General features: G+C 42.7%; 1 protein-coding gene and 1 pseudogene across 6 annotated transcripts in view; both read right to left on the bottom strand.

Annotated features, from left to right (window-relative positions):
• The window catches only part of CNOT1 (CCR4-NOT transcription complex subunit 1), a 110,075-nt gene that overhangs the window by 65,676 nt on the left and 32,103 nt on the right, over window positions 1-12,296 (bottom strand). For all 6 annotated transcript variants that reach the window (XM_030796009.1, XM_030796022.1, XM_030796017.1 and 3 more), the window contains exons 3-7: window positions 2,411-2,518; window positions 1,389-1,487; window positions 951-1,019; window positions 807-861; window positions 156-359 (exon numbers count right to left, since the gene is read on the bottom strand). In XM_030796009.1, coding sequence (XP_030651869.1) covers window positions 156-359; window positions 807-861; window positions 951-1,019; window positions 1,389-1,487; window positions 2,411-2,518 — 535 coding nt within the window. The remainder of the gene's footprint in view (window positions 1-155; window positions 360-806; window positions 862-950; window positions 1,020-1,388; window positions 1,488-2,410; window positions 2,519-12,296) is intronic.
• Window positions 11,202-11,703, bottom strand: LOC115830877 (annotated as a pseudogene).

Below are 12,296 nucleotides of genomic sequence, written 5' to 3'. Positions count from 1 at the left end.
GCCACTGTGCCCAGCTGATGTTGTCTCTTTTTTAAAAAGAGAAAGAGGCAGAGGGAAGGGGAGGGGAGGGGAGGGGAGGGGAAAAAAATGCTTTTGTGATGTGTCTGTGGTCATCCAAGAAAACCATCCACCGTAGGCTACAAAGACTACCTTACCTCTGCGCAGCGTCTTAAGAAAAGCGTCTATCTGTTCTTGTCCAACTCCAAAGGCTCCCTTCTGCCCAAAGAGGAGATGGGAGAGGAGGAGGTGTAGGACCTCTATTGCTATATCTTGGAAGCCACCTTCTTGATTTCCACTGACGTCTGCGTCAATGTAAGAACGCAGAAGATCTGGAAGCTTCTGTTTGATAAACTGGGCAGCTAGAAGTCAGGTAAACCAAAAACCACAAGTTATTTTTGCACCACAATGGGTTAAAAAGTCACATACCATCAAAATGCAGATAATCACCCTTCTCATTCACCAGTTCACCCATCTCTCTAATGCTTTCTCTAGCTGACAGGTATAAAGAAACCAATGGCCAGGGACTGGCTGTGGGGAGGGGAAAACAGTTGTTGATGGGCATATTTCTGTTTGGCAAGATAAAGTTCTAGAGAGATGTTACACAACCTGAATACAATCATCACTATGGAACTGTACACTTAAAATGGTTATGAGGGTAACATTTATATTACATGTTTTTCACCACAGATAAAGAGAAATTAATTTCAGATTATCTTATTCTCTAAGTCTAAATCACAGAGCCTCATGATTAAAAACCCATGTATTTTAAAGTCTCACTTCGTGATATTTTTGGAAAAGTAACTCACCGAAACCTCTAAGATCTGAGCTGGAAGAATTCAACAGGGCAAGGCCAAAAATTACCTGAAACAAGAAGGGTTAGATTAACCAAAGAGTCAAATGGCTGTTTTTAATTCTAATTTTGTCTACATCTCTTTTCATAAATCACTCACCTCTTGTACTTTGCTTAACTTGAGCACTTTACTCAGCTGGGCAAATAAGTGGGGAGCAGGCTTTAAACTCTGAAACAAACCAAATTTTAGTTTAAAATAAGAACTTGCTTTTTCAAGAAGTTTTTAACAACCTATCTGTTTGCCCAAGGATGGCACTACATAGGAGTTGCTTAATTCTGTAGTGTTGCTAGAAACATTACACTATGTCCTAAAACTGTGAAATGACAAACTTAAGCGTTCACATGATCTGGTTTTAGTAAGATTCTATTTACTATTAAATGAACTGCCTTGATTTTGTTACAAACTACAAAAGACACCCCAAAATAACAACCTGAAATTTTTCTATTAAGACATCACATTATGAGATCAAGGCTTAGGGCCTTTTTAGAAAGCCTAAGAAGAGATCACACTCTTGGTAAAGATAATAGTAATACCAACCTTCTGATAGTGCAATGGATTATCAATGGCATAGGACAGCGTCGAGATAAAATTTGGCTTTGTAATCAGCAACGCACACTCCTGAATCAGAAACTGAGTCTTTAAAAATAAAAAATGATTTTCATTAGCACTAATCGTCACCTAAGAACAAACAGAAGCTGAGGTACTCAGAACATTAAAATGTGATCTAACACTCTATACTGTTATATATTATCAAAATCAGCTCTTTAAAAATCTCGCCAGGTGCTGTGGTTGACATCTGTAATCCCAGCACTTTGAGAGGCCAAGGCAGGTGGATCACCTGAGGCCAGGAGTTCAAGACCTGCCTGGCCAACATGGTAAAACCCTCTCTCTACTAAAAATACAAAAATTAGCCAGGCGTGGTGCCAGGCACCTATAATCTCAGCTACTTGGGAGGCTGAGGCAGGAGAATCGCTTGAACCCAGGAGGCAGAGGTTGCAGTGAGCCACCACACTCCAGCCTGGGTGACGAGAGAGAGACTCCGTCTCAAAAACACCCAAGTTAAAAGACACCAGGAAATAAAAAAAGATGTAAAGAAAGTTATAAAAACAGAGTTTTTTAAAAAAAACTCATTACACTACTCAAAGTCTATTAGCAGCAAAACTTCCAGAAAATAAGAGCTCATTGATAAGATTACTGTTAAGAAACAGTATTATGACAAACTCTTGCCAGATGGGGAATAAAGCTAGAGATTCAATCCAGGACATGAGATCTCTTCTGCCTTACTAACTTTTCAGGCAGGGAACCCAACCCCCACATTCCTGCTTCCTTCAGGCAGGTCTGATCCCTACCTCTCTAAACCTGAACTAGGTAGCTGTTACAGTCTACAGCCAAGCAGAAGGGACGCACAGAAAAAAAAAGGAAAAATCTAACACCTTTTCACCATCCAGCTACAATTACTTCTGGATGCTATTTTGTATGTGTCATGCTACATACACTATGCCCAAAATTCATTTAACAATTACAGCTAAGTGGACATGAACTTTGTAAGCCCCAAATACCTGATGGAAATCTTTGCCACTGCTTTTACCATCGCCACTGAAATCCACATGCGAAAATAGGCAGCGTAATAAATGCCTGTCTGCCTCAGGACCGTGCCGATTCACAATCTAAAATGACCAAAAATAACATGTTTAAGAGAAGATTAAAAAAAAAAAGTAAGGTTTCAAAAATCAACCTACAAGGCAAAATTCCAATTTACATTAATTACTCATTTTTGAATTAAAGTTAAAGGAATTATTGATGGAAGTGCCCATAATTTATAACTCAATTTTTTTTAGAGAGGGTCCGTATTGCCCAGGCTGATCTCGAACTCCTGGACTCACAGCGTCTTCTCACCTCTGAGTAGCTGGGATCGCAGGCATACACCACTGCTTCCAGCTGTAATTCAATATTATAAAAATGTTTCCTGGGCCAGGCGCGGTGGCTCATGCCTGTAATCCCAGCACTTTGGGAGGCTGAGGCGGATGGATCACCTGAGGTCAGGAGTTCAAGACCAGCCTGGTCAACATGGTGAAATCCTGTCTCTACTAAATATACAAAAATTAGCCAAGCATGGTGATGGGTGCCTGTAACCCCAGCTACTCGCAAGGCTGAGGCAGGAAATCACTTGAACCTGGGAAGCAGAGGTTGCAGTGAGCCAAGATCTTGCCATTGTGGTCCAGCCTGGCCAACGAGAGTGAAACGTTGTCTCAAAAAAAGAAAAAAAAAAATGTTTCCTACAGTCAGTCACTGGCAGGAAGAAGAGAAGAAAAACTACAGTAATTTTACCGTGCAACTCTGTACTTTGCTCAACATCTACACCAAAACCACCACATAGCATTGATCAAACGTGTAACAGAAAGATTTTTTTTTAAGGCAACAATTTTACGTAACTCAAATTCTCTCTGCTAACACAGCTGTAACGCTACATGGCACAGCCTTAAATGAAGCTGCCACAAGATCCGACTTCAGTGATTTAGACGCTGCCCTTGAGCTCAATTAGTTTCTTGCTCTTCCTCAAATTTACCCATGTTTGTTCCTATTTGTTATTCTTTCTAAATGAAAAACTCCAGATAGCTATACATGGTTTGTTCTTTCACTTCATTTAGGTTTCTACTCTAAAGCCACCTTATCAGTGAGGTCTTATTACCATTCCTAAAATAGAAATATGACCTGCCCCAGCATCACTCCTTATTCTGCTTTACTTTTTCTCCATAGCATTTACCACTACCTGCTAATTTGTTTATTGAAATTTTGTGTAGCTGTGTTCACTTCTGCACATCTAGTCCAGAAAATACTTGAGCACAGTATATGTGCAGAGTAATCACGTTTGCTAAGAGCCACATACTACCTACACATTGGGCTAGGTATTGCACTGAGCTTTCCTGGCTTAATCTTCAAAAACTGCTAAAATTTACCACCGTCTATCCCCACAGATAAGGGGTTGACATAGTTAAAACAGACTCCTTGAGCCTAAAATCCAAGACTATGAGCTGAAGAATCTGGATTTACAGTCCAACTTCAAAGCCTATGATCTTCCCACTGTATCATGATAATTACATGAAAGCTGGCTAAGTTCTTAGCTTATTTCAGTTTCCCTTCTCCTTATTCAGAAAATGTGGAAGTTAAGAAAGACCATCTCGGCCGGGCGCAGTGACTCACGCCTGTAATCCCAGCACTTTGGGAGGCCAAGGAGGGCGGATCACGAGGTCAGCAGATCGAGACCATCCTGGCTAACACAGTGAAACCCCATCTCTACCAAAAATACAAAAAAAAAAAAGAAAGACCACCAGACCACCTCTACCAAAAAATATAGCTAGGCACGGTGATATACACCTATAATCTCCAGCTACTTGAGAGGCTGATGTACGAGAATCGCTTGAACCCGGGAGGTGGAGGTTGCAGTGAGCAGAGATTGCACCACTGCACTCCAGCCTGGATGAGGGAGTGAGACTCTTGTCTCCAAAAAAAAAAAAAAAAAAAAAAAAATAGAATAGAGTCTGGGTGCAGTGGCTTACATCTGTAATCTAAACACCTTGGGAGGCTGAGGCAGGAGGATCACATGAGCCCAGGAGTTCAAGGTTACAGTGAGTTATGATGGTACCACTGCACTCCCACCTTGGGGGGACAAAGCAGCACCTTGTCGCAATAAAAAATAAAACAAAAAAGAACAGAATTAGTTATGATCCAATTAACCAGATCTCTCACCCTTGAAAAAATACAATAATCTGGTTCAACCTACATTTGCTGAGTATATGCTACGTACCAGTCTAGGTGTAAACACAGCAGCAGAGGAGACTAATAGGTTCCAAATTCTCACAAAGTCAATTTTTATGGGAGAAGTACAGGCAAAGAATTTCTGACAACATTATCTGCTACAAAAAGAAAATAAAACAGAGCTTGCTAATATTGATGCAGGGGGTTACCTCAGAGAAGCCTTCTAAGGTGGGACCTGTGAGTTGAGACAACCATAGATACAGGTGAAGAAAGAACAATCCAGGGAGAAGGAAAAACCTAGAGTGCAAAAGCACAGAGACAGAAAAGAACTCTGAAGATCAGAAAAAAGGTCAGAGGGAATCAGGGGGCCAGATCATGGTTAATGAATACACTGACTTGTCTGAGACTGTGTTATCAACCTAAAAAATAGAAGGCACATTTCATCTCACTGTCAATGGCCAAAGAATAAAAAAATTTCCAAGTTTTTGTTTCACTAGGATCAGCAAAGATTTACTAAAATCCCGTTATCCTTACATTTGTTTCCGTAACTCTTGCTTAATTTTTTTCCCATGCAGATTATACAATAAAAACCTGGAATGAATATTTTTAAGAGGCAGAATATGTTTTCAAATTTAACTATGCGCCGGGCTCAGTGGCTCATGCCTGTAATCCCAGCAGTTTGTGGGGCTGAAGTGGGCGGATCACCTGAGGTCGGGAGTTCGAGACCAGCCTGACCAACATGGTGAAACCCCATCTCTACTAAAAATACAGAAATTAGCCGGACGTGGCAGCGTGCTCCTGTAATCCCAGCTACTCAGGAGGCTGAGGTGGAGAATCGCTTGAACCCAGGAGGCGGAGGTTGGTAGTAAGCCAAGATCGCACCATTGCACTCCAGCCTGGGCGACAAGAGCAAAACTCCGTCTCAAAAAAAAAAAAAAAAAGTTAACTATGGGATACTCCATTATTTGTGTGGCACATAGGTTTGATACACTCTAAGTCCTAATTCTCCCTCATATGCCTTCTTTAGGTCAAATAGTGCCTACCATTCCATATGATTTTTTTTTTTCAACCATTCCATATAATTTTCTAAATCTCTGACATCATAGACTTATTTGCTAATGTCCCTCTTAATATGTGGCTCCTAGATCACAATGTTTTACTACAGCCATAAATCGAAACATTATAGAAATACTGCCAAAAGCCTTTGATATACTTAATTTTTCATATAGCCTGAGATTTTGCAACCAGATTGTAAGCTGTTTAACTTTAATACAATTTTTTAATTATTTTACTCGTCTCCCCTTCCCAACTGGTAGAATAGTTTCTATTTTAAGCAAAAACGTGTAGGGCTTAATTTTAGAAGATAAATATAATCTGACTTTAACATCTTTGTAACCCAAGATTTTGTTTGTAAAATAGTTTTAGAAGAAACAGTTGCTCTTGGTGAGGAGCAGACAGCATGGCAGCATAGAAGAAACATTCCATTCACAGCCATAAAATGTTTGTCTTTAAATACTGCAACACTGACTTAAAAAAAAAAAATCTTCCCTATTAACATGGTATCAAAAATACTGAGTGGCTGTAAAAGCAATTGTTAAATTAGAAAGTATTATACAAACAAGCTGGGTGTGGTGGAGCACAGCTATAGTCCTAACTACTGGGGAGGGTGAGGCAGGATGATCACTTGAGGCCAGGAGCTGGAGGTTGCAGTGTGCCATGAATGCGTCTGTGAACAGCCACTGCATTCCAGGCTGGTCAACACACCAAGACTCCATCTCCCTAAAACAAACAAAGTAGTCCAGAGAGGTCCTTCTTACCACCTCTAAAAATGGGCCAAATTCAGATTTCTCTTTGAAACTGATAAATTCAGAAATTAAAATGTTTAGGACCGATAAATGCCCCAAAACATACAAATATCCTCTGTTCAAGTGATGAATCTGCAACATCAATGAGCCATGAAAGAAAAAAGTTGTCCATTTAGAGACCCACATCAGCCCACAGAAATTGTAGAATGGTCAAGAGTATAGAGCTGAGGGAAGAATCAAGATCAAGATATCATTTAAATATCTGTGATTAACCATCTAGCCAAAGGAGTGTGCTGGAAAAGCAGAATGCAGAAGAGGAGGTGGCAACCATTACCAAACCTGAAAACAGAAAGGGGAGACTACCCCCAACATACTCCTCACCCTCAAGCATGCCCAAGATTGCTGATGTGAATAATTGGGTCAATTCAAAAGTAAAAACACAAAGAATCAGCATGGAACCTATTTTAAGAAACTGTAAAACAAAGAGCAAAAACAAAACACAGGTTAAGAATATGCATTTCAGCCAGGCGCGGTGGCTGATGCCTGTAATCCCAACACTTTGAGAGGCTGAGGAGGTCGGATCTCTTGAGGTTAGGATTTCAAGACCAGCCTGGCCAACATGGTGAAACCCAGGCCCTACTAAAAATACAAAAATTGGCCGGGCGCAGTGGCTCACACCTGTAATCCCAGCACTTTGGGAGGCCAAGGCAGGTGGATCACCTGAGGTCGGGAGTTCGAGACCAGCCTGATCAGCATGGAGAAACCTCATCTCTACTAAAAATACAGTATTAGCTCGGCATAGTGGCACATGCCTGTAATCCCAGCTACTTGGGAGGCTGAGGCAGGAGAATTGCTTGAATCCGGGAGGTGGAGGTTGCAGTGGGCGGAGATCATGCCATTGTACTTACTCCAACCTGGGCAACAAGAGCAAAACTCCGTCTCAAGGGAAAAAAAAAAAAAAAAAAAAACAGCCCGGCATGGTAACACATGCCTGTAGTCCTAACTACTCAGGAGGCTGAGGCAGAAGAACTGCTTTAGCCCAGGAGTTTGAGGAGATTATGATCTTGCCACTGCATTCCAACCTAGGCAACAGAGTGAGACTCTGTCTCAAAAAATAAATGAGGAAAAGTTAAATTAAACAAATGTTGATAGCAACCATATTCACAGTAGCCAATGAAAGCAGAAACAAAACTAAATATCTATCAACTCATGATATAGATACACAAAATATGAAATATCTATATAGTGGAATATTATTTAGCCATAAAAAGGAATGAAGTACTGATACATGCTACAATACAGATGAATCTTACTTGAAAACATTATATTAAATGAAAAAAGGCAAGGCCGGGCATGGTGGCTCACGCCTGTAATCCCAGCACTTTGGGAGGCCGAGGTGTGCAGATCACCTGAGGTCAGGAGTTCAAGACCAGCCTGACCAATATGGAGAAACCCTGTCTCTACTAAAAATACAAAATTAGCTGGGCGTGGTGGTGCAGGCCTGTAATCCTAGCTACTCGGGAGGCTAAGGCAGGAGAATCGCTTGAACCCGGGAGACAGAGGTTGCAGTGAGTGGAGATCACGCCATTGCACTCCAGCCTGGGCAACAAGAGCAAAACTCCATCTCAAAACAAAAAAAGAAAGGCAGACACAGAAGGCCACATACAGTATGATTCCATTAAATACGCAAATGCACCAAGGCAGAAATAGTGGTCACTAAGGGCTAGACAGAGAAGGAACAGGAAAGTGACCGCAAATGAACCCAGGTATTTCTTCTGGAGGTAATGAAAATGTTCTGAAATTAGATAGTGGTTATGGTTGCACAACTTTGTGAATCTGAAAAACTACCAAATTACATATTTTAAAAAGGTGAATCTGGCCAGGCATGGGGGCTGTAATCCCAGAATTTTGGGAGGCTGAGGCGGGTAGATCACATGAGGCCAGAAGTTTGAGACCAACCTGGCCTACATGGTGAAACCCCACCTCTATTAAAAACAAAAATAAGCCAGATGTGGTGGTGCATGCCTGTAATCCCAGCTACTGGGGAGGGAGAGGCATGGAAATCACTTGAACCCAGGAGGCGGGGATTGCAGTCAGCTGAGATTATGCCACTGCACTCCGGCCTGGGAAACAGACAAATACTGTCTCATTAAAAAAAAAAAGAGAAAAAGAAAAAAAGGCTAGGCACAGTGGCTCACGCCTGTAATCCCAGCACTTTGGGAGGCTGAGGCAGGTGGATCAGGAGGGAAGGAGTTCAAGACCAGCCTGGCCAAGATGGTGAAACCATCTCTACTAAAAATACAAAAAAATTACCCGGGCATGGTGGCAGGCACCTGTAATCTCAGCTACTTGGGAGGTTGAGGCGGAGAATTGCTTGAACCCGGGAGGCGGAGGTTACAGTGAGCCGAGATTGCACCACTGCACTCTAGCCTGGGTGACAGAGCGAGGCTCTGTCAAAAAAATAAAAAAGTGAATTTTACAACCTGTGGATATTTCAAATTTTTTTAATGTGAAAAATAAAGGAACCAAAAAAGAAAAAAAGAGGAACCAGACCAAGTCAGATCATATTTTATAATTTTAGAGAGACAAGTCACAGCATTTTATTCAAGTTAATCCATTTCATTCAATAATCTACCATATTGTTCCCCGCACCACTATTACTGTCACTATTTCTCTTTGGAGATGACCAGGTTTTTAAAAATCTGGCTTGAATTTCCATAATGCCTAACTCTGTGATCAAAAATATTTTTCCATCTCAAAAAAAAAAAAAAAGAAAACTCCATCTAAAAAACAAAACAAAGAAATTCCTTACCAAAAAGCAACCCCTTAATCACAAGACAGATAGAGAGAAAGATTAAGATATATTTGCATGAATTTATCTTCACTAGAAACAATTCATAGTCCACAACCATTCAGGGTTGTGTTTAGTTGGGGACTTTATTTTGGGGAGGGGGTTCTCATAAATGTTTGCTTAATAAAAATAACCTGCCCCACTGTATCATGGAAGGGAAATGAGGACTAGTCCCCAGAGAATAAGCAGGCTATCCTCCAGGGAAGGGGCCCTAATGACTCCTAGAGGTGACAGAGTCAGTGATCCTGCCTCTCTAACCCATCACCAGTAATAAAGTATAACCAAGTGAACGGGAGAGGCAGTAACTAGCCAGATAACCCATGGGCCAGAATTTCTAAAACAGGAATGCTTTTGTGTTTAAGTCAGAGCTGGAAAGATACTTTTGAAGAAAGTTTCGGAGAATAGAAAATTGTGAAAAAGACAAACGTTTTTCACCAGGGAATCCACAGAAAGGTATCAAAGGCAGTCTTGTGCTTTTCTTTTGGGATGAAGGTACCCCAAATGGGTTGTGCAATTTTCACATAAAAACTGGAATGATACTGAACAAGTGAAATTGAAATCAGTTTCCCTCCTTTGTTCAATAAACACTGACAGAGCACCTGTGTGCAAGGCAGTGGGACAAGTGCTGAAGGGAAAAGTAAAGCTGTCTAAGATGTGGCCCTGAGCTGAAGGAGCAATCTAGCAGTGCCATCAGACCCCTGCACACTACAGAGCATGGTGTCAGGGGCCAAATGGAGGGAAAGACCACTTCTGGCTGCAGCATCTGGGAAGGCACTCTGCAGTCCTTCCCTCTAGGTTCTCAGCATATGCTCCATGCCTGTGTTACTACTCAGCCTGCCCTGTTCCGGACACTTGCTCATCTTATCTTTCTCTGTAGCATGAGAAATTTAAGTTTGAAAGGACAAAATTCTGCCTCACGGGTACCTAACAGAAGTGTGTGGAATTGATGTACCATGGAAGTGTCACTTTATCTTGTTCCAGGAAGGTAGAAAAAAAAATTGGGAAAAGACAGGTAAACAGTGGTGGTGAGGGCAAGGTGTTTTCATCAGAAGGTGGGGGCAACGGTATACATACTAAAAAGTCAATTTACGGCTGGGCGCAGTGGCTCACGCCTGTAATCCCAGCACTTTGGGAGGCCAAGGCGGGCGGATCACGAGGTCAGGAGATCGAGACCATCCTGGCTAACACGGTGAAACCCCATCTCTACTAAAAATACAAAAAAATTAGCCAGGTGTGGTGGCAGGCGACTGTAGTCCCAGCTACTTGGGAGGCTGAGGCAGGAGAATGGCGTGAACCTGGGAGGCGGAGCTTGCAGTGAGCCAAGATCACGCCACTGCACTCTAGCCTGGGTGACAAAGTGAGACTCCATCTCAAAAAAAAAAAAGTCAATTTAATATGTGGCTTACCCCAGAGGACACAAGGGTCCTGATAGTCAAGGACCATAAGAAGGTAGCTGGAAGTCCTCTTGCCAAATAGGACTGAACAGCTGAAATCTATTTCTTTTTTAACAACTGGTCTATTCAAGCTCAACCAGGGCATTTAAAAAGAAAAAGAAAAAAAAGGACTAACTAGCTTAAATAGCTTTGAAGGACAATTTCTACAAAGTAGAAAGATCGGCCGGGTGTGATGGCTCACGCCTGTAATCACAGCACTTTGGGAAGCCGCGGCAGGCACATGGCCTGAGGTCAGGAGTTCAAAACCAGCGTGGCCAATGTGGTGAAACTCCGTCTCTACTAAAAATACAAAAAATTAGCTGGGCGTGGTGGTGGAAGCCTGTAATCCCAGCTACTTGGGAGGCTGAGATAGGAAGATTGCTTGAACCCAGGAAAAGGAGGTTGCAGTGAGCTGAGAACGTGCCACTGTACGCCAGCCTGAGCGACAGTGTGAAACTCTGTCTCAAAAAAAAAAAAAAAAAAAAAAAGAAAGTAGGAAGATCACTGAATAAACACTGCACCACCCTCCCCAACACACAAAAAAGGTTGAGAATGAATGTAAAAGTGTAAAGAAAACTTACAGCTATCTTTAGGTTTGTGTTTGGCACTTTGATCTGCAAGCAATCAACATGGAGAGATGCTATCCAAAGAGGAAAGTCTGTAGGAACCATACAAGGACTCTCCCACATGACTCAGCCAGGCAAGCCAATACCCACTGCACAGGATGGTGTGATGGTGGCCCACCAAGTACTGAGTGAAGGAGTCCAGGGGCCCAAGGCTCTGATAAAGGATACTCCAAGGCCAAAGGACAACCCATGTGAAGCAGTCCAGCCCCAGGACCGTGACCAGCAAGGGCAAGGGTCTGGCTGGACAGAAGTAGGTGGCAGCTGCACTGCTGGCTTCCGACTTCACTATCATGAAAAACCCAGACATGAAGTTGGTTGGGGAGCCATCCCCAACCCTGTTTAAGAAAAGCCTGGGAGCTAGGCGCGAGAGCTCACGCCTATAATCCCAGCACCTTGGGAGGCCAAGGCGGCCAGATCACCTGAGGTCAGGAGTTCAAGACCAGCCTGGCCAACATAGTGAAACCCCATCTCTACTAAAAATAAAAAAATTTGCCGGGCACGGTGGCTCACACCTGTAATCCTAGCACTTTGGGAGGCCGAGGCAGGCAGATCACCTGAGGTAAGGAGTTCAAGACCAGCCTGGCCAACATGGTAAAACCTCATCTCTACTAAAATACAAAAAGTAGCCCAGCATGATGGTGTGTGCCTATAATCCCAGCTACTCAGAAGGTTAAGACAGGAGAATCGCTTGAACCTGGCAGACGGTGGTTGCAGTGAGCTGAGATTGTGCTACTGCACTCCAGCCTGGGCGGCTGAGCAAGACTCCGTCTCAAAAAAAAAAATTAGCTGGGCGTGGTGGTGGGCGCCTGTAGTCCCAGCTACTTGGGAGGCTGAGGCATGAGAATCGCTTGAACCCAGGAGAAAGAGGTTGCAGTGGGCCAAGATCGCATCACTGCACTCCAGCCTGAGCGATAGAGCTCAGGCTCCTCCAGAAGGCGGAGGTTGTGGTAAGACAAAATTGCACCACTGCACAC

The sequence above is a fragment of the Nomascus leucogenys genome, chromosome 2 (assembly GCF_006542625.1).
Source record: "Nomascus leucogenys isolate Asia chromosome 2, Asia_NLE_v1, whole genome shotgun sequence".
In the NCBI taxonomy this organism is placed as follows: Eukaryota; Metazoa; Chordata; class Mammalia; order Primates; family Hylobatidae; genus Nomascus; species Nomascus leucogenys.
Note: the sequence above shows the minus strand (reverse complement) of the source record. Positions and strands in the feature narration are given on the sequence as shown.